Source organism: Neolamprologus multifasciatus, chromosome 3 (genome assembly GCF_963576455.1).
Source record: "Neolamprologus multifasciatus chromosome 3, fNeoMul1.2, whole genome shotgun sequence".
In the NCBI taxonomy this organism is placed as follows: Eukaryota; Metazoa; Chordata; class Actinopteri; order Cichliformes; family Cichlidae; genus Neolamprologus; species Neolamprologus multifasciatus.
This window is the reverse complement of record NC_140441.1, coordinates 10085645-10108306: the sequence shown is the minus strand read 5'-3', so window position 1 is coordinate 10108306 and position 22662 is coordinate 10085645. Positions and strand designations below refer to the sequence as shown.

General features: G+C 40.4%; 2 protein-coding genes across 15 annotated transcripts in view; one reads left to right on the top strand and one right to left on the bottom strand.

The window, feature by feature from the left end:
• LOC146521506 (V-set domain containing T-cell activation inhibitor 1-like) overlaps positions 1-22662 on the top strand; it is a 216209-nt gene that overhangs the window by 90326 nt on the left and 103221 nt on the right. The gene's annotated exons all lie outside the window — the stretch shown is intronic.
• Positions 1-22662, bottom strand: part of LOC146521511 (uncharacterized) — a 44299-nt gene that overhangs the window by 14055 nt on the left and 7582 nt on the right. For 5 of the 14 annotated variants that reach the window (XM_085154898.1, XM_085154910.1, XM_085154905.1 and 2 more), the window contains exons 2-15: positions 22578-22653; positions 19868-20002; positions 18800-18916; positions 18477-18608; positions 17048-17158; positions 12292-12423; positions 11221-11280; positions 10484-10624; positions 9415-9474; positions 6976-7086; positions 3245-3361; positions 2990-3106; positions 2730-2846; positions 489-560 (exon numbers count right to left, since the gene is read on the bottom strand). In XM_085154898.1, the coding sequence (XP_085011024.1) occupies positions 489-560; positions 2730-2846; positions 2990-3106; positions 3245-3361; positions 6976-7086; positions 9415-9474; positions 10484-10624; positions 11221-11280; positions 12292-12423; positions 17048-17158; positions 18477-18608; positions 18800-18916; positions 19868-19959 (1379 nt within the window). In that variant the 5' untranslated portion in view covers positions 19960-20002; positions 22578-22653. The remainder of the gene's footprint in view (positions 1-488; positions 561-2729; positions 2847-2989; positions 3107-3244; positions 3362-6975; positions 7087-9414; positions 9475-10483; positions 10625-11220; positions 11281-12291; positions 12424-17047; positions 17159-18476; positions 18609-18799; positions 18917-19867; positions 20003-22577; positions 22654-22662) is intronic. The other 9 variants (XM_085154899.1, XM_085154903.1, XM_085154901.1 and 6 more) reach the window with 9 other exon arrangements.

Sequence of the window (22662 nt, the reverse complement as noted above, 5' to 3'; positions counted from 1 at the left end):
ACATTTATTTCAGCACCTTCAGGCAGCTGTTGAGATTCGGCGCTATAAAAAAAAACTGGATTGTGGTTAAATTAAAAAGACCATTTAATATTATCCCATTATTTCCAAATTAAGCAAATTTTCCTGGAACCTTCTTCAAAAATAAAGGAAAAAATATATGAATTATTAGAATTGAATAAAGAAAATTAAAAAAAAAACATCAAGAAGTTTATACAGGCATAAGTTCAACATTAGTTCTTTAAATCTGAACAGAACTGTGTCACCAACAAGTTATTCCCAAAGAAGGTAAAGTTGACACTGAATTCTCACTATAAAGACATCCCATTGAAATGCTGGTCAGAAATATTCTAAGAAGAATAAGGCTGTTCTCGGCAGTTGGCTTATTAACAGGGAACTGGAGAGAACAAATTAGAGTGAACTAGGGAATAAAAGAAAAAGCTTATATGCACATAAAAATGAGTGTGAGACAACATTTAGACACAGATTACCTCTTCCTGGCAGGACGTCGTCTGTTCTTAGTATTAATATTCATGTCTTTTGGATTGTTGTAAGAAGAAATCCTAAAGGGGGGAAAAAAAGAAAAAAAAAACAACTCTTAACTTTTAAAAATTTTCTGTAAAATCATTTATACTTATAGCTTTTTTAAAAGTGATAATGTTGTGGATTTTATTATGACATATGTAACTGTATACACTAGAGATGGACCAATCCAATATTACGTATTGGTCCGATACTGACCTAAATTACTGGATTGGATATCGGAGAGAAATAAAAAATGTAATCCAATCCATTATATGTCATGAAAGCGCCTCACAAAACTTGCGACACGCCGTAACTCGCCTCTAACCTTAGCACGCTGGAGCAGTATGCGTCACGTGATAGAGCAGCTGTGGCGTGCGAGACTTGTCGGCGGTCTGGTTTAGCATTTAGAGCCTCGCTACCAATCCGGCATTTCATCTCCGAGAAAGTTATCCCCGAGAGAAGTAAAGCAAGTGTTTAAGTTCATCTCTGAATGTTTGTAAAGCATTCCCACGTTACGTTTAACAACCGATATATGGAGCGACTGCCTCTTCTGTCTCTCTCTCCTGTTGCTACTTCAATCGTGAAACTGCTTAATGATCAGCTGATCGGCTTTTCTGCCGCGAGTCCGTCTCTCTTGTTTGTTTTTGGCCCACTTTGCACCAGAAAGACTTGATAAGCTGTTGTTAGAATTTATTTAATATTACTTTCTACACCAGGATCTTTTTCTACGTAGCTGACGTAACTGTGCAGGGGCGGATCTAGCACGGTTTAGCCAGGGGGCCGATAGAGCATTAACAGGGAAAAGGGGGCACAAAGACATACTTTTCTTTCTTATTCTCATTTAAAATGTCTAGCTTTTATTAAATAATTATCTGAATCTTACACCCAAAGTTTTAATTTGATGTAAAATTAATAGAAGTCCATTACTGTATATAGTAACTGTTAAGTAAGTAATATACCCTAGTAAGCTATTGTACTTTTTCCTGTATTTCTGTGCATTTTTTTTCCACACTGCATCAAATTAAAGTTGATTACGTCGATTAAGCATCATGAGGTGGAGCGTGAGGGGTGGTTCCCTATTTTTTTGTTTTTGTTGCTGGGATTTGAAACCCTATTAGTTAGGTTGCTTAATATTTGAGCTAAGAACTCTTTAAAATAACAGAATAGGGAGGATGGTGTAGGTTTAAGTTTATTAGATCGATCAGTATTTCTGAGCTATGAAATATTTCTTTTGTATACAGGTATAACAGAATAGCTTTGGTGTTGTTGTTGTTTTTTAAACTTGAGTATGAACTTAGGCAAAATGCAGCAATATATTAAAAAACAGTTTTATTGATTAAAAAATACACTATATCGGATTCATATCGGCAGATATCCAAATTTATGATATCGGTATCGGACATAAAAAAGTGGTATCGTGCCATCTCTAGTATACACTAGACATGTAATCATAGTTACTCTCATAAATTGTATGTAATTATATCTACTAATGCAAACTATGCATACTCACAATGAAGTGTTTTTATAGTGAAGTCACTGTGTTAAGCATTTAACCTGCATGTTCAAATCACACGGACCATATATTTAGGTGATATATATCTCCCACTATAACAATGAAAAAGTTGTGCCACTTGTTGTATGAACATATGTTGATCAATACTTTTTGAATATGTAACAATAAGGATCAGAAAGAAACCTTTGGCCAACTGTGACTAGTCCAACAAAGGGTAAATTCAGCTTGGCACTGCTAAAGTATGTGCATAGGACCCTTCTGACTGTGCTCCTTTGACAGGTCTTCGTAGTCAAAGGAGCACAGAGGGACAAAAGGACCCCCTGATTAGAGGATCATCAGGGGGTCCTTTTGTCCCTCTGTGGGGGGACACTCCCACCAGGTTTATATCTGGGACTCTCCACCATTTGACCTTAGAACTGAAGAAGCTTCTCGGATGAGAGGTGAAACGTCTTCAAGCAACTTAAAGAAGTCCAGACGCTTTTCTTTGCAAGCTCCTTTGACTATTTAACTGACAATTTATCATCCATTTTCAGTAAAAACTACAACATCTATTCTTTCATATACTTTTGATGTCTGTGTTTGTGGTAAACAGACCAGTTCACATATGAACATGGAAATGTGTGTGGGGGAAAAAGGGAAAAAGTTTAAATTAAATTTGATGGAAAATCAGTAACAAGGTTGAGAGACAGATTACCTCTTCCTGACACGATGCTGTCTTTCCTTAAAATCAATTCCCATATCCTTTGAAAAGTCACTCTGTAAGGACAGGTGGCTGACTACAGACCCATCCAAATTCTGCATATAATGGGTCCTGACAAAGAAAACAAAACATACTATCATCCATATATTACAGTATTTTAGAAATGTCTGGCCAAAAAAGCTAGCTGACATTAAAAATGTTGGAAAATTTATTTAGAAACACAGAATCAGGAACACAATTTAGACACAGATTACCTCTCCGTGGCAAAATGCTGTCTTTCCTTAAAATCAATTCCCATATCCTTTGAAAAATCACTCTGTAAGGACAGGCGGCTGACTACAGACCCATTCAAATTCTGCATATGATGGGTCCTGGCAAAGAAAACAAAACATACAATCATCCATGTATTAATATAGAAATGTCTGGCCAAAAAAGCTAGCTGACATTAAAAATGTTGGAAAATCTATTTAGAAACACAGAATCAGGAACACAATTTAGACACAGATTACCTCTCCGTGGCAAAATGCTGTCTTTCCTTGAAATCAATTCCCATATCCTTTGAAAAATCACTTTGTACGGACACATAACTGGGCACAGTGCCAGTAAAGCCTTGTAGAGGAAGAATCCTGAAAAAAAAAATGCTAGATGTAAAGATTCTGTTTCACAATTTCACATTATTAAGAGAAATATAATTATTATCTTTTATTATATCATTGTTAATGTAGTGTGAAATTTTGTAAAAATGTATGGTATTGTTGTGGCATTGTTCTGAAAATATAAAAACTGTGCTGTACATTTCTCCATGCTAAATGTTATACTTCAAGGTTTATTACTAACTAAACAAGGTAACAATGAATTCCTTCAAAAGGCGAGCATCCATCCATTTGCTTCCGCTTATCCTTTTCAGGGTCGTGGGCACTGGAGCCTATCCCAGCTGTCATAGGGCAAAAGGCGGGGTACACCCTAGACAGGTCGCCTGTTTGCCGCAGGGCTAACACAAAGAGACAGACAAACATTCGCACTCGCATTCACACCTATGGGCAATTTGGATTGCTCAATTAACCTATCCCCACAAGCTGCATGTCTTTGGATGGTGGGAGGAAGCCGGAGTACCCGGAGGGAACCCACGCAAACACGGGGAGAACATGCAAACTCCACACAGAAAGACCCCGGCCATCTCACAGCTGTATCATTATCTACAGTTATTATTGATATTTATTTAGAGTCATTTTTTTCCCAATTGATTTTTATTAGTTAACTTCAGTTATTACTGCCGCCAAACTATCAAGATGTCTTTTAGACTTTATTCCTACAAGACTGGTCAAAGAAATCCTGCCATTAATCGTGGCTTCAGTCTACATCAACCTGATATTTAGAACACACATATACCATTTACTACATGACTATATGTCATAAATGCAAACAATAGCAGCAAGAAACTGTTTTAAATACCTCTATACATGCGTTATTATCACTTTGACCTTCACATCAATCTATTGTCCTTGAAAGATAGTGTGTGTCCTTTGGGTGCTAGAATACAACTGATATTTATTAAGACTCATTTCAGCAATTGATCTTTCTAAATTGGCTTGATTAATTACTTAAATTACTCAAAACCATCAAAGTGTTTTTTGGACCTCATTCCCATAGGACTACTCAAAGAAGTCAGATCATTAATCAATTAATCAACCTTTCTCTATTTATCGGCTATGTACCACAGGCCTACAAGCTGGCAGTAGTTTGACCATGACATAAAAATCACTTAACCCAGCTTTCTTTACTAATAGGTCCATCTCCAACCTTCCATTTAAAAAAAAACTTGAACATGTATCCCACAAAGTTTATTCTGTTCTTGTGGACTGTGGCATGAATAAGGCACGGCGGGTCCAGGGATCAGTGTTCTGAGCCATTTTTTTTAATATTTGCATCACATCACACACCATATTACAACACACACCTGAGTCCCCGTGTTTTAACCTGGCGGGCGTGATTGCGGATGCCGTGCAGGTGCGTCCGCCCTCCCTGCACGCCACCGCAGACCACGCCCCACCACACACCCCCATCGCCCGATTGAGGCCGGGGAGTCATCCGGCCGAACCTACGCCCCCACCCCACCGGTTCCCAACCTGGGAACAGAGCAAAGTCCTTTGCGAAGGCCGCCCACACCTCAAATGGCGGCGAGGCTTGTCCGGGGGTCGGCCACGCCTCCAGCAGCAGCAGCGAAACTGGTCTGGAGGCCGGCTACCTAGCAAGCCGGCACGACCCTGCCGGCCCCGGGAGGGGCTCACTACCGGGCGCATCTGACGCTCCGGGGCCGCTCGATCCTCGACCTCGGGCCCAGGTCGCGCAGGCTCTCCTGGCACGGGGACCACCATCTCCCCTCCCGGTTTCTCCACCTCTTCCGGCTGGAGCGGCTCGTCCACCGCTGGCAGGGGCGGGAGCGGCTCGTCCACCGCTGGCGGGGGCGGCTCGTCCACCGCGGGCGGGAGCGGCTCGTCCACCGCGGGCGGGGGCGGCTCGTCCACCGCGGGCGGGAGCGGCTCGTCCACCGTGGGCGGGAGCGGCTCCAGCAGCCCCTCGCTCTGCTCCTCCGTCACCGCTGCCAACGTTACCACTCCCGGCTTGACCAGCCCCTCGCGCAGCTCCTCCTCCAGCTGGCGCAGACCCTCACGCACCTCGTCCGCCGCCTCCGGTTGGAGCGGCTCCTCCACCGCTCCCGGCAGGAGCAGCCCTACATCCGGCTGTTCCCCCTCCTCCGGCAGGCGCAGAACCCTGCGTGCCTTGTCTGCCACGTCCGGCTGCTGAGGTGCCCCACGCTGCTCCTCCACCGCTTCACTGTCCTCGGGACACACCTGTGGGGGTGGCGCCCAGGCCCAGAGCAGCACCGCCAGCTCCCCAATGCGTTGCAGGTGGCGCTCGGACTGGTCCTGCAGCTCTGGCTGCTGGCGACGCACCTCCGCCGCCTGCTCCCGCTGGGCGGCCGCCATTTCGGCCACCCTCTGGGCCAGCTCCTCCACTCCCTGGTTCCGATAAGAACCCGCCGTGCCGCCTCCTGGGTTTCGGCACCACTGTGGCATGAATAAGGCACGGCGGGTCCAGGGATCAGTGTTCTGAGCCATTTTTTTTAATATTTGCATCACACCACACACCATATTACAACAAACACCTGAGTCCCCGTGTTTTAACCTGGCGGGCGTGATTGCGGATGCCGTGCAGGTGCGTCCGCCCTCCCTGCACGCCACCACAGACCACGCCCCACCACATGGACATAATGTTTTCCAGAGAGAAAACGTTTTCTCAAAAGTTTTCCAAGTGACTTCTTAAGTCTTGAAAGAGTAGTTGTAAAACAGCTAACAGATCATCTGCAGTGGTTTATTTGAGAAGTTTCAGTCAGGTTTCAGAGCTCATCACAGCACAGAAACAGCTTTAGTGAAGGTTACAAATGATCTTCTTGGTCTGTGACAGTGAAAACATCTCTGTTGTCCTGTTAAACCCCAGTCCTTCTTCTTACATACAAGGTCTTAAATGACCAGGCCCCATCTTAACCTAATTACCATAAAATCTTCTATCATCCCAATAGAGCACTTTGCTCTCAGACTGCTGGTTTTCTTGTGGTTCCAAAGATATTTAAATTAGAATTAGAATTGTTTTATTTGCAGCAACTTTTAAGTGCATTATAGAGTCCCTGTTGCTTCAAATTGTCACAGGAATGCGCACATACTAATTTAGTGATGGAGAAAATGTATAAATGTTGTTACACTTGATTGTAACCTGCTCCTAAGATTCCGTAACACTATTGGATTAGCAGAGGTGGTAGAACACAGAACAAACACTAGGAACACGTGTTCAATCAATCAAAACTTCTTTTACTTTGATCTGTGAAAAACTAAAGTGATTTCCGTGTTTCCTTTGTCAGTTTATAGGTAAAGTAGGCTTTAGGCTATGAATGGATCCAGTTTATGGTTTCAAAATATTTTTAAAAAATCTGTTATTAAATCTAAAACTTTTGTAAAATTAATTTAAAAAAGTGAACTTAAAAAAGTAATACTATTAATAATAATAATAATAATGATGATGATGATGATGATGATGATGATAATAACAATAATAATACAGAATTGCAAAAGTCAGAGATTTTGCAATTACATCACAATTAACTGGAATCACAAACTTTTAAACTGACGCCACTCTACCCTCTAAAATGTGATCAAACCCTGATTACACCCTCCATAATACTCACTCTCTGTTATAAAATGTTTCATCAACATTATTGTCAATAAACCTTGTATTGTCTGTCTGTGGGCACCCATAGCTCTGTCCAAATTCCGGAAGGTCTCCTGAAGCAAAATCCCTGAAAGAAAATTTAAAACAATTGTAAAAATGCACATTTTTATGTAAAATCTACTTTAAAACTGTAGATTATTTTTAAAAAATCGATTTCCCTGAGATTATACTAAACATTATGAAAAATACATTCAGATAATGCTCAGATACAACATTTAGAGAGAAAAACTGTTCCACAAATGCATTTTCTTTTTGAAATGTGTTTTCAAATATAAAAAAGGTCATTAAAAATAGACAATTGCTCAATAACAACAACAATAATCAGCGACATGATGGATAAATTACATTCAAATAAATTATCCAAATCACAAGCAATTTGTCTGATAATAATAAAATCCATCCATCCATCCATCTTCATCCGCTTTATGGGGGAAGCAGCCTAAGCAGACCAGACCTCCCTCTCCCCAGCCACCTCCTCCAGCTTATCCGGGGGAACACCAAGGCGTTCCCAGGCCAGCTGAGAGATATAATCTCTCCAGTGTGTCCTGGGTCTGCCCCAGGGCCTCCTCCCGGTGGGACATGCCCGGAACACCTTACCCAGGAGCCCATCACCCACCGGGACACCCCATACTCCCGCAACACCTCCCACAGGACACCCCGAGGGACACGGTTGAATGCCTTCTCCAAGTCCACAAAACACATGTAGACTGGTTGGGCAAACTCCCATGCACCTTCAAGTATCCTTGAGAGGATAAAGAGCTGGTCCAGTGTTCCGCGACCAGGACGAAAACCGCATTGTTCCTCCTGTATCCGAGGTTCTACTAGCGGACGAACTCTCCTTTCCAGCACCCTGGCATAGACTTTCCCAAGGAGGCTGAGGAGTGTGATCCCCCTGTAGTTGGAGCACACCCTCTGGTCTCCCTTCTTAAAGATGGGGACCACCACCCCGGTCTGCCAGTCCAGGGGTACTGCCCCTGATCTCCACGCAACATTGCAGAGGCGTGTCAACCAAGACAGCCCTACAACATCCAGAGCCTTCAGGAACTCGGGCTTGACCACATCAACACCAGGGGCTCTGCCACCAAGGAGTTGCTTAACTGCCTCCGTGACCTTGCCCCCGGAAATTGGCGGGTCATTCCCCTCATCCCCAGACTCTGCTTCCTCCTCGGAAGACGTGTCAGTGGGATTAAGGAGGTCCTCGAAGTATTTCTTCCACCGCCTGACAATTTTCTCAGTCGACATCAGCAGCGCTCCGCCAGCACTATACACAGTGCAGGTAGAGCACCGCTTTCCCCTCCTGAGACGCCTGACGGTTTGCCAGAATCTCTTCGAGGCAGTCCGAAAGTCTTTTTCCATGGCCTCTCCAAACTCCTCCCACACCCGAGTTTTTGCTTCAGCCACTGCCCGAGCCGCTTTCCGCTTGGCCTGTCGATACCTGTCGGCGGCCTCTGGAGTCCCACAGGCTAACCAAGCCCGATAGGACTCCTTCTTCAGCCTCGTGGCTCCCTTCACCTCTGATGTCCACCATTTGGGTTCGGGGATTACCACCACAGCAGGCACCAACCACCTTGCGGCCGCAGCTCAATTCAGCAGGTTCGGCATTGGAGATGCTGAACATGGTCCATTTGGACTCAATGTCCCCAGTCTCCCTTGGAATGCTGTTGAAGCTCTGCCGGAGGTGTGCGTTAAACATCTCGCGGACTGGGGCCACTGCTAGACATTCCCAGCACACCCTCACTACGCGTTTAGGTGCACCGGGTCTGTCCAGCGTCCTCCCCCGCCACCTGATCCAACTGGTGGTGATCAGTTGACAGCCCAGCCCCTGTCTTTACCCAAGTGGCCAGAACATATGGTCGCAGGTCTGGTGATACGATTACAAAATCGATCATCGTCCTGCGGCCTAGAGCGTCCTGGTGCCCCGTGCACTTATGGACACTCTTATGTTCGAACAAGGTGTTTGTTATGGCCAAACTGTGATTTGCACAAAAGTCCAATTAAAACAGGGTCTCCAGGAGCACTTTCCAGCACCCCCCCCCAACCGGACTCTAAGAAGGCTGGGTACTCAGAACTGCCACTTGGCGCATAAGCACAGATGACAGTCAGGACCCGTTCCCCGACCCTACGGTGCAGGGAACAAACCCTCTCGTAAAGAATAAAATATAAATTTGAAAAATAAAAAAAAAATATATAAAAAAAAATAAATAATCAAGCCCTTATTAAATTTATTTTCTGTCCTATAAACCTGTCTGTCTGATGGATACTACCCCACACACACAAAAACATTGCTTATTCCACATATGACATTTGATATATGTGTGGAAAAAAATCTGAGCAGACAACATGTTGGAGACTTTTTCAAAAACACAGAGAGGGACAGCATTTAGACACAGATTACCTCTGTGTAGCTGAAGAATATAGACGTTCCAGAACATCAGAATTTTTACCCCAGTTCTTCCTAAAAGAAAAAACAATAATGCATTTTTTTAGTCGGCATAAAATGTGTTTTGAAATGTAAACATTGAAAGTATAAAAACTACGTTTTTTAAAAAAGAAGACAGACAGCAAAACTCTGCCCGAGGGAGACTAAATATTGTATATTTTATGATGTTTGTATAACAACATGCCTATTTCTGACCTTTCACCTTTAAGCATTACATACTAAAAAGGTGTATTTTTACCAATATCACTGGAGCTAGGGCTGCTCGATTATGGCAAAAATGATAATCACGATTATTTTCACTGAAATTGAGATCTCGATATTTATTTAACAATAACAATGTGTTGAATAATGGCTTTAAAGATTGTCAAAAAATTATATAAAATAGTGTGCAAATACTGATAACAGTGCAAATGTTTGCAATATAAGAAATAAATGAAAACTGTAAACATCTATGTTTAGTGAACTTTGCAGTGTTGCTCTGTGGTGCAGCTACGACACTGTAGCAAAGTTTACACACTGTGTCTACTTGATCCACGTCTGACTCCGCGAACCCATAATGTTTCCACACCACTGAAGTTTTTTTTACCTCTCTTTTCAACCAACGGCAGTCACTCTCCTCTCCAAATAACTTCTGCTTAGCTTTCCGAGCTTCCCTCGGGTCCTCTTAATTGTTGTGACGCGTGTTCGAAACGCAGAGAGGTGCGCTCGATTTGCCACACGGAGCAGCGCGAGAGTAAAGCACGAGGGAGGTGCTAATAATCGGCTCAGTCATTTTTAATGATCGTTGAAAGCCCAGATCGTAATCGTGATTAAAATTCGATTAATTGAGCAGCCCTAACTGGAGCATGTCCAATGTCCAAAAAACCAAGTTCAAAAAGAAGTCTATGGCTTGTATGGCTGCCTATCATTATTCCTGTATTTATCAATCCTATACTAGGTCCAATTTTGTTTACATTACACAAAAGAAACAAAACAACCCAACAAAATAAAACTCTTTTGTGTTTAAGCACTCCACAATACTCACTCTGTGTAGAGCATGGCTTCTTCAAAAGATTCTAAAGATTTCGAGATTTTTTCTAAATCATCACCCATCCCTGCTGCATTGTGGGACTTGTTGGGCAAACAACTGGCTGAAATTTTAGCACAATGGCTTCTTTGTTGGATGCTGAGAAGAAAAAAAAAGGAAATAAATTATATATATATATATATATATATAATTTAAAACAATTGTAAAAATGCGCATTTTTATGTAAAATCTACTTTAAAACTGTAGATTATTTTTAAAAAATCGATTTCCCTGAGATTATACTAAACATTATGAAAAATACATTCAGATAATGCTCAGATACAACATTTAGAGAGAAAAACTGTTCCACAAATGCATTTTCTTTTTGAAATGTGTTTTCAAATATAAAAAAGGTCATTAAAAATAGACAATTGCTCAAAAACAACAACAATAATCAGCGACATGATGGATAAATTACATTCAAATAAATTATCCAAATCACAAGCAATTTGTCTGATAATAATAAAATATAAATTTGAAAAATAAAAAATATATAAAAAAATAATCAAGCCCTTATTAAATTTATTTTCTGTCCTATAAACCTGTCTGTCTGATGGATACTACCCCACACACACAAAAACATTGCTTATTCCACATATGACATTTGATATATGTGTGGAAAAAAATCTGAGCAGACAACATGTTGGAGACTTTTTCAAAAACACAGAGAGAGACAGCATTTAGACACAGATTACCTCTGTTTAGTTAAAGAATGTAGACGTTCCAGAACATCAGAATTTTTACACCAGTTCTTCCTAAAAGAAAAAACAATAATGCATTTTTTTAGTCGGCATAAAATGTGTTTTAAAATGTAAACATTGAAAGTATAAAAACTACGTTTTTTAAAAAAGAAGAAGACACTCAGACAGCAAAACTCTGCCCGAGGGAGACTAAATATTGTATATTTTATGATGTTTGTATAACAACATGCCTATTTCTGACCTTTCACCTTTAAGCATTACATACTAAAAAGGTGTATTTTTACCAATATCACTGGAGCTAGGGCTGCTCGATTATGGCAAAAATGATAATCACGATTATTTTCACTGAAATTGAGATCTCGATATTTATTTAACAATAACAATGTGTTGAATAATGACTTTAAAGATTGTCAAAAATAATATAAAATAGTGTGCAAATACTGATAACAGTGCAAATGTTTGCAATATAAGAAATAAATGAAAAATGTAAACATCTATGTTTAGTGAACTTTGCAGTGTTGCTCTGTGGTGCAGCTACGACACTGTAGCAAAGTTTACACACTGTGTCTACTTGATCCACGTCTGACTGAACCCATAATGTTTCCACACCACTGAAGGTTTTTTTACCTCTCTTTTCAACCAACAGCAGTCACTCTCCTCTCCAAATAACTTCTGCTTAGCTTTCCGAACTTCCCTCGGGTCCTCTTAATTGTTGTGAGGCGTGTTCGAAACGCAGAGAGGTGCGCTCGATTTGCCACACGGAGCAGCGCGAGAGTAAAGCACGAGGGAGGGGCTAATAATCGGCTCAGTCATTTTTAATGATCGTTGAAAGCCCAGATCGTAATCGTGATTAAAATTCGATTAATTGAGCAGCCCTAACTGGAGCATGTCCAATGTCCAATAAACCAAGTTCAAAAAGAAGTCTATGGCTTGTATGGCTGCCTATCATTATTCCTGAATTTATCAATCCTATACTAGGTCCAATTTTGTTTACATTACACAAAAGAAACAAAACAATACAACAAAATAAAACTCTTTTGTGTTTAAGCACTCCACAATACTCACTCTGTGTCAGGCATGGCTTCTTCAAAAGATTTTGAGATTTTTTCTAAATCATCACCCATCCCTGCTGCATTGTGGGACTTGTTGGGCAAACAACTGGCTGAAATTTTAGCACAATGGCTTCTTTGTTGGATGCTGAGAAGAAAAAAAAAGAAAGAAATTATATATATATATATATATATATAATTTAAAACAATTGTATAACGTGTATATACAAACACACACATACAGAAATGGGGAACAAAAGAGCAGTCCTTAAACATGTTAAGAGAATTTTTTCAGAAACGCTGAGTTGGGAATATCATTTAGATGCCGTTTTTTCTTAATACCAAGCTCCATAGGCGCTGAAACCCTGTATGGGAAGTACGCATGGGTATATAATGGAGGAGGAAATCCCAGGTCCCAAGTCCTGACAATTAAGAAAAAAAAATGTTGTTTTGCTGAAAAGGATTGAAAGTGTTATAAAAGCTGGAAGAAAAGCTTAAAAACAAAATTATTCAGATGTGGAAATTGCATTGGAATTAACAAAGAATCTAAATCACAAACCTTTTAACTGACAACAATTTTTCCTCCAAAATAGACTAAGCACCAGACTAAGCACTCCTTCATACTCGCTCTATGTTAAGCAAATTTAATACCCATCTCTTCTACATTTGTAGGACTTTATGTCACTTGAGTTCAGTGAGGCCATGTAACAAGACTTTCAAACTGCCTTGAATTGCAATTCAGGAGAGCTGTCAGGTGACTCAGGAGGAAAGTGATGCTCCACTCATACGGTGTGTAGGGGATCTGGGGGTGCTGCTGACTTCAACTGAGTCTGCAGTTGTCAGGGGGGTGGGTCTGTGACCCGGCATTTTGAGTTTATTTTGTTTTTTGATTGCTTATGATATATTGAGATAATGTTAAGTTCTATTATTATTATTATTAGTTTGTCTTAGTTGAGTTTAGTAGGGAGGTGGAAGGAATACTTTGAGAACCTCCTCACTCCCATCCCGCTGGTGAGACCAGACTCGCACCTGGCCTGAGAATACCTCGGTGTTGTTATGTGGCTGAGGTGAGGGAGTTCTTTGCTAAGGCTCCTGCTCCTATGGCCTAGCCCAGGGGTGGGCAATCTCAGTCCACGAGGGCCGGTGTCCCTGCAGGTTTTAGATGTGTCCTCGAACCAACACAGCTGATTTAAATGGCTAAATTAGCTCCTCAACATGTCCTGAAGTTCTCCAGAGGCCTGGTAACAAACTAATCATGTGATTCAGGTGTGTTGACCCAAGGTGAGATCTAAAACCTGCAGGGACACCGGCCCTCGTGGACTGAGATTGCCCACCCCTGGCCTAGCCTCAGATAAGAGGAAGAAAATGGATCGATAGATTGAATTTCTTGAAACTTTGACCCTGAACTAAGAGTTTCAAAGAAACCTGATATTTAGAATGCCCATATACCATTCGCTACATGTATATGTGTCATCAATAAGAACAATAGCAGCAAAGAAAAACTGTTTTAAATAGCGCTAAACAGCATTGTTATCACTTTGATCTTCAGATCAGAATGCAAAACAAAGAAAGAGGAATATGCACACACACACACACCCTTTAAAATACAATACAATACTCCTATCAAAAGCATGATTAAAATATAAAATAACAGATAACACGAATACACCATAAAACAAAGAACTGGTCAATGCCAGAGAAACTCGTATCCCCAAATAAGTAAAACCAGTAGGAGACCAACGAAATGGAAAGGAAACAGTTGTAACCAAAATCGTCAGCAGTGATCCCAGGGGCATAGCCTCTGACTTGGCAAAGTTAATCTTATAGCCTGAAAATGCACCAAAAGATGAAATTACTTTATATAAATTAGAGTAAAATGACGCAAACTCCTCATTGATTGGTAACAGAAACAATGACATGATACTCAGCCCTTCTTCTTACAAGGTTGGCTAGATATCTACCCGGTTTGTCACCAAAATCGTGTGTACTCTGCTTAGCAAATTTAAGAGTATGCTCAGAATTCTGAATCATAAAAATATTTAAGGTTGTGCAAGTGGCGGTGAGGTCCTTAAGTAAATGTGATGTAGGAGATGCAATATGACATTTCTCCACTTCAGTCAGCTTGGTTTTAAGGGCTAAATACTGCTAATTCGTTTGTTGCTTCCTAAAGGCCACAAAGAGAGATGATCAGACCGCAGGAAAAGGCTTTACACATTTCCCAGAGGATAGAGGGCTTGTCTGAGGATGAGGAGTTAATTCGTGAATTCCGAATTAAGATGCGAAAAAGATTTCTCGTCTCTGAGCAGGGACAAGTGAAATCTCCAGCATCCAGAAAAAACGTAAAATGGCGTAAGACAAATACAGGGAAGCGTGGTCCAATAAAATAATGTTACCAATCTCACAAGAGAAAGACTGGGAAATTTTGGAAGTGGGGATGAACAAATAGTCAATTCTGGTGCAACTTTTAAGGGGCGAGTAGAAAAATATAAATCCTAAGTCGGTAGGGTGTCGTTGCCCCCAAACAGAAACCAAAGTCAGAGCTTAACGAAGTGAGCATTCTGGCCTGGCTCGAGGGAGGGGAACTACTTGGCCGCTTATCCAGCAAAGGATCAATGTGACAGTTAAAATCCCCACCTACAAAGCTGTCTGCAGAGGCAAAATCAGCAAACATGGCAAAAGTAGAGGCAAGAAAGCTAGGGGAGTAGCCAGGTGGACAGTACAGATTTATAAATGTCACTTCTTTTCCCAGAAGTGTACCCTTAATTATTACAAAGTGACCATGGTCATCTTTGACACAGTTGAGACAGTGGAATGCAAGCTTTTTGCTAACCAGTAGTGATGGGTAGCTGAGGCCTCGTGAAGCGTTTCAGCACATTCCCCAAACTGTGTCGACACAGTTGCTGTTTTGCTCCATACTGACACCTGCTGGACATTAAATATCATTGCAGGCAACTTACTTGAGACTCACAACAGATACTGATTCAATGACCTAGTCATACTTGTATACACTGTAAGGTATTGTACTGTCCATGGAATCATTTTATATCTTTTACATTGCAAATATTGTAGACATCTTTAAAATATATTATGAATGACATTAACTGAAAATTAAAATGAAAGTATTGTGAATGTAATATTACCCATTTGACTCAGAGTTTATTATAAATTTCTATTCAGAAAAATAAGTTTATCCAATGTTTTTGCATTCAGTCTATTGCCTTTTTTTGACACGTTTTCCCCAGCTTTGGAAAACTCACAGGCACAGATGAAGCTGGGCTACACAAAAACTGTAAAGCCAGGTGGAAAAGGTTCTGATAAGATGTCTTCCTGTTCCCTCAGTACGTTAAAGGATCCTCTGATCTTGGAATGTTTCTCTCCGACACTCTCCACAATACTAAGGGGTTGGCAGTCCTTTATAATAAAATCCAGGACTGCCTGGTCCAGAGCAGTCTTCCTAGATGCTTGATTTGAAAGTAATAAAACATGTATTAATAAAAAAAATGATAACAAAGCTGTTCAGTGTCTATATAGGCCGACCTGTGTTCATTCTCGGTGTGTTTGTCTCCTCATTTTCATGTTTGGCTCTGTAATGCCTAAACACTGAGGAGGTCCTTTTGTTTGTGTAAGAAATGCAGAACAGATGCAACATTTAACCTGCATAAAATGAAATAAATAATTTACACTGCAAGTCACATTGCTGTTTTTCCTGTTCTGGTAGATTACACTGAAACAAACTATTACCTTATTTGCAGTTAAAAGATCAAAATGATCCCACACAGCAGAAACATTTCTTTTTCTTTCGGGCTCCATTTTGATATGGAGAGATGTTTTTTTTATCTTTGCGAGAGTAATTTCGTGTTTTTTTGGTGGCGACTCATTCCGTTGGCAGATGCGGATGCGGAACCTTTTAAACACAGTTTGGCGCGTTGGCAATGAGCTATACAGCAGCTGTATCGATCATGTGACTTTTTCTTAAAGCGACGCACGCACCGATAAAGGCATCGCTAGGTGAGCTTGATACAAGCGTCAGTGCGTCAGTGTTGCAGGACCCATCACTACTAACCAGGATCGCTACGCCCCTACTAAAAGAGGAATAGGAAGTTGCAAACACCTGTCCAACCCAGCCCCTCTTTAGTTTGATGTTGTCCTTATCCTCTAAATGACTCTCCTGGAGAAACGCAAAAGAAACCTCCTCCCTTTCCAAAAAGTCTTGTGGTGAGTTTCTGCAGACCCCGAATGGTCCACGAACATACCAGAATGTGGAGTACTAATCATCTACTCCACCCACAGATGTAAAATGGATATTCAAGCAACCTCAGCTTCCCACATGTGAAAAAAAACAAACAAAGAAAAAAAGGTCATGGTGCCTACAATAGCAGAGAACGAGAAAGAAGAGTACGTACTGTAAAACCTGAGCTGTGAACACAAAATAGAACAACAAAAAAGAAAGAATACGGTTGAGGGTCCTTCCCCAGTTAAGAGGGGACTAAGCAAACAACTAACCCTGAAGCCCACAACAGAGAGCAAACTAGTCAAAACAAAACCGCGCATATGAAAAAAAAAACCCAAAAAAACTTAGGCTCTTCGTGCTGGAGGAGCTCGGGTGCCGGCCAGGAGCCAGGGATCGGTCTGGCTACCGAGACACCCCCCATTAGATTAAAAAAATTCTGATCTTTAAAGATTACATCGGATTTACTCTTAATCACAAACTTTTAAACTGACATCGCTCTACCCTCTAAACTATGATCAAACCCTGATTACATAATACTCACTCTCTGTTATAAAATGTTTCATCAACATTATTGTCCATATGCCTTGTATTGTCTGTCTGTGGGCACCCATAGCTCTGTCCAAATTCCGGAAGGTCTCCTGAAGCAAAATCCCTGAAAGAAAATTTAAAACAATTGTAAAAATGCACATTTTTATGTAAAATCTACTTTAAAACTGCAGATTATTTTTAAAAAATCGATTTCCCTGAGATTATACTAAACATTATGAAAAATACATTCAGATAATGCTCAGATACAACATTTAGAGAGAAAAACTGTTCCACAAATGCATTTTCTTTTTGAAATGTGTTTTCAAATATAAAAAAGGTCATTAAAAATAGACAATTGCTCAAAAACAACAACAATAATCAGCGACATGATGGATAAATTACATTCAAATAAACTATCCAAATCACAAGAAATTTGTCTGATAATAATAAAATGTAAATTTGAAAAATAAAAAATATATAAAAAAAATAATCAAGCCCTTATTAAAACTATGTTTTTTAAAAAAGAAGAAGACAGACAGCAAAATTCTGCCCGAGGGAGACTAAATATTGTATATTTTATGATGTTTGTATAACAACATGCCTATTTCTGACCTTTCACCTTTAAGCATTACATACTAAAAAGATGTATTTTTACCAATATCACTGGAGCTAGGGCTGCTCGATTATGGCAAAAATGATAATCACGATTATTTTCACTGAAATTGAGATCTCGATATTTATTTAACAATAACAATGTGTTGAATAATGACTTTAAAGATTGTCAAAAAATAATATAAAATAGTGTGCAAATACTGATAACAGTGCAAATGTTTGCAATATAAAAAATAAATGAAAAATGTAAACATCTATGTTTAGTGAACTTTGCAGTGTTGCTCTGTGGTGCAGCTACGACACTGTAGCAAAGTTTACACACTGTGTCTACTTGATCCACGTCTGACTCCGCGAACCCATAATGTTTCCACACCACTGAAGGTTTTTTTTACCTCTCTTTTCAACCAACGGCAGTCACTCTCCTCTCCAAATAACTTCTGCTTAGCTTTCCGAACTTCCCTCGGGTCCTCTTAATTGTTGTGACGCGTGTTCGAAACGCAGAGAGGTGCGCTCGATTTGCCACACGGAGCAGCGCGAGAGTAAAGCACGAGGGAGGGGCTAATAATCGGCTCAGTCATTTTTAATGATCGTTGAAAGCCCAGATCGTAATCGTGATTAAAATTCAATTAATTGAGCAGCCCTAACTGGAGCATGTCCAATGTCCAATAAACCAAGTTCAAAAAGAAGTCTATGGCTTGTATGGCTGCCTATCATTATTCCTGAATTTATCAATCCTATACTAGGTCCAATTTTGTTTACATTACACAAAAGAAACAAAACAACCCAACAAAATAAAACTCTTTTGTGTTTAAGCACTCCACAATACTCACTCTGTGTAGAGCATGGCTTCTACCAAAGATTTTGAGATTTTTTCTAAATCATCACCCATCCCTGCTGCATTGTGGGACTTGTTGGGCAAACAACTGGCTGAAATTTTAGCACAATGGCTTCTTTGTTGGATGCTGAGAAGAAGAAAAAAAGAAATAAATTATATATATATATATATATATATATATATAATTTAAAACAATTTTTTAACGTGTATATACAAACACACACATACAGAAATGGGGAAAAAAAGAGCAGTCCTTAAACATGTTAGAGAATTTTTTCAGAAACGCTGAGTCGGGAATAACATTTAGACACAGATTACCTCTTTGTAGGTGAATGCCGTTTTTTCTTAATACTAAGGTCCATAGGCGCTGAAACCATGGATGGGAAGTACTTATGGGTGTATAATGGAGGAGGAAATAACAGGCGATCCCAAGTCCTGACAATTAAGAAAAAAAGAAATGTTGTTTTGCTGAAAAGGATTGAAAGTGTTATAAAAGCTGGAAGAAAATCTTAAAAACAAAATTATTCAGATGTGGAAATTGCATTGGAATTAACAAAGAATCTAAATCACAAACCTTTTAACTGACAATTTTTCCTCCAAAATAGACTAAGCACCAGACTAAGCACTCTTTCATGTTTTTTGATTGCTTATGATATATTGAGATAATGTTAAGTTCTGTTATTATTATTATTAGTTTGTCTTAGTTGAGTTTAGTAGGGAGGTGGAAGGAATACTTTGAGAACCTCCTCACTCCCATCCCGCTGGTGAGACCAGACTCGCACCTGGCCTGAGAATACCTCGGTGTTGTTATGTGGCTGAGGTGAGGGAGTTCTTTGCTAAGGCTCCTGCTCCTATGGCCTAGCCTCAGATAAGAGGAAGAAAATGGATAGATAGATTGAATTTCTTGAAACTTTGACCCTGAACTAAGGGTTTCAAGGAAAATGCATGAAAAACGTTTCCCATTGATGTCAGACATGGCATGGAAATATTTGAGTATATCAACCACAGGAACACCTTCAGAACGTGCCTTCAGCACCGCTGGTTATATTATTAACCACCTACGCACACTGCTAAAACGTGATAAGGTAAACATACTTGTTTTCCTGTCAAAGAATTTATAAGTTTCGTTTAAAGGGAAGATTTTTCTTTATTTTCTTGTTTGTTTCAGTATTAATATAGCCACTTTTTGGATTATACATTTATTTATTTGAAATGATCCAAATCACACAAAAGATTTTAACATTACATCTGAGATTTTTTTTTTTTTATGTTCACTAGAACACACCTTTTGATTTTTAATTTTCTTTTTGTTTAATTCTGTATTTGTTGTTTGGTTGAGTGGTTGATGTGAGTGTTGTCATGGACAGTTAGAGATGGTCATCTCACCTCTGAGCTTTGGTCTGGCTCTCATGTTTCCCAAACAGAGTGGGGACTCTGTTTGGGAAGACTCCCTCCTCTCTGCCCTCATACTGATCCATGATGCTGTATTCACATCAGCTCACATACACTTTCTACCTTCACCTGCAGAGGAAACACAAATCATTCATGTGCACATCAACTGAAATCCTCCTTTCCATCATGTGTGCTGTCCAAATATCAGCTTCTTCTTTTCTGCTTAGTCTCAGTGCCACCTGAATGCAGTCAGATACCAGTGTGAGGCAGAGGAAGCTGCCATCAGCTGCTCTACTTCTACTATCGGTACACCACATGGAGCCATGAAGCACACACAATGCATTCACTGACACACACTGATTCACTGTGACTGGAAGCTTCAGTCCATTAATATTTAGTCAGTTCAAAACATGTGAACAACATCTTCAAACAATTCAGCTGATCCATCATTCAAATAGGTTCAGCAGAGTTAAAAGCTTCACACTAATTATTCCTGCTGAGTTTGCAGAGAACGGATCACGGTTGATCCGAAATCCGAACCGATCCCACTCCACGGGTCGGTACGCACGTGATCCGAAGATTTGAAAAAGAAAAAAAAAGTATGCGTATGGTGCGCGTGGTCAGTTTGTCAAGCGGTAGTTATGGTCAGTGCTAGCGGTCCAAGTAGCGGAGTAGAAGAGTTTGCGGCACTTAAGCAGCCCTTTGCTGCCCAGTCCGACTGGGCTAAAGCTATTACAAAAGCTAATTTTGTAATAGCTTCCGTTGTGCAAAACAAGGGGTTTAAACTGTGATGAACGTGCTTGAGCCACGCTATGATATCCCGTTGCGCGTCCACTTCAGTGTGACAAGATCGTTCCAAACGTGTATGAGCAGGAGAAGTTTAAAGTTATGGCTGAACTGTCCCAGGCATCTTCTGTTGCTCAAACTACAAATGGGTGGATCTCCAGGGCAACGGAAAGCCACGTGACCGTGACCGCTCGTTATATCACAGCGGAGTGGTAGATACAAAGCCCTGTACTGCCCTATAGATTACATTAGATTAGATGAAACTTTATTTATCCCTCATTCAGTTTCCAATAGCACAGCACCGACAGAAGTTGCAGAATGTGAGCAGAAATATACCACATATACACATATATAAATACAGAGACTACAAAAGGGATAAATAGAATAAATAGGAATAAGAATACAAGGGAACGGCACATTTCAAGTATTGTGAGTCTATTGCACCGTTGGATATTAACAAAAACTATTGCACAGTGAAGTGAAGAGGCACTACAGCTTAGTTGTTCCCCCCTCCTTTGTCCTCCTGTCTCCCCTCCCTCTCCCTCCAGAGAGGAGTTAAACAGTTTGATGGCCTGTGGGACAAAGGAGTTTTTAAGTCTGTTGGTTCTTGTCTTTGGGAGAAGCAACCTGTCCCTGAACAGACTCCTCTGGTTGTTTATGGCCGTGTGCAGAGGATGCCCAGCATGGTCCATAATGTCCATATTGCACCTTAATTTGTTTTTATATAAGTGCGTGGAATGAGTCTTCAGTTGAATGCTTTTTAATAGGCAAAAAATACTTAAATAAGTAAATGGCGAGTCTAATTTTTGTCTTTTTTTTCTATTTTTGATGATCCGAAAATTTATCCGATCCGTGACTTAAAACCGTTATCCGATCCGAACCGTTAGATTATTGATCCGTTGCACCACTAACGAACAGCCAAGCAGAGCTGCAACTAAACTTTAAGTTCCTTATGAATTGGTTAATCTAGAAGGCTACTGATACATTTTTTTTCCCTATCAAATAACTTTTGGAAGCTCCAGAATGAAGGGTGTCAGAAGTGCCCGATGGAGATTTTTCGTTTTTATGTTTGTTTTTGTAATGGTATAAACAATGAAAAGTGGTGGACTGGCCATTTGGTCATGATTCTGTAATGACTCTGGGCTGGACCAATTACAATACATCTGTATTGAGGTGAAAAGGAAGCGATTTGTCCTGGACTTCAGCTACAATGAAAAAAAGACACAAAGCTGGAGTTATTCTGTCTTTACACTGTCAGCTGCATCTTCTTCTCTCATTCTCTCCCCCTCTCTCTCCTGTTTCTACTTCAATCATGAAACTGATCAATGATCAGCTGATCGGCTTTTCTCTCTTGTTTGTTTATCGTCCACTTTGCACCAGAAAGAGGAAACCAGCTGATGTCGCACTAAACAACAGCAGCACTTTTAAGCTTGATCAGCTGTTGTTAGAATTTATTTAATATTAATTTCTAGTATCAGCTGATGTTTGTTGGAGCCACATCTGTAAAAGCTGCTGGTCATGATATCAGTTTGTATATGTGGTGAGAGGGAAACATGAAGATGAAACCAGGAGATGTCCTTACGTGGTCATGTGATATATACTGTATAGAAATCATACATATACCAACAAGACAGTGAACATCTGTCACAACAACGTTTGTTTTCATTCAAAGGCTTTATGGCTTTTCCTATAATACCTGGTGGGTCGGTCTCTAGTGAAAATACCCGGGCTGATTTTTGTCCAAGTCCAGCCCTGGTCTATAATATGTCTATAATCATGTAGATTTCTCTTCAAACACAAGTGATCCAAAGTTTGTCCTAAAATAAGAGCTGAACATCTGGTCCAAACATTACTGAACTGAACAAACAGTAAAGTTCCTAAAGACAAACTGTTAAAGAAGGAAACAAAGGAAACTTACAGTTTCTTCACACAGAGACACCAATACAGAACAGCCTCGTCACAGGGATCGGTTTCCTGGAATTAGTCAGGGTTTCCTGAGAGAC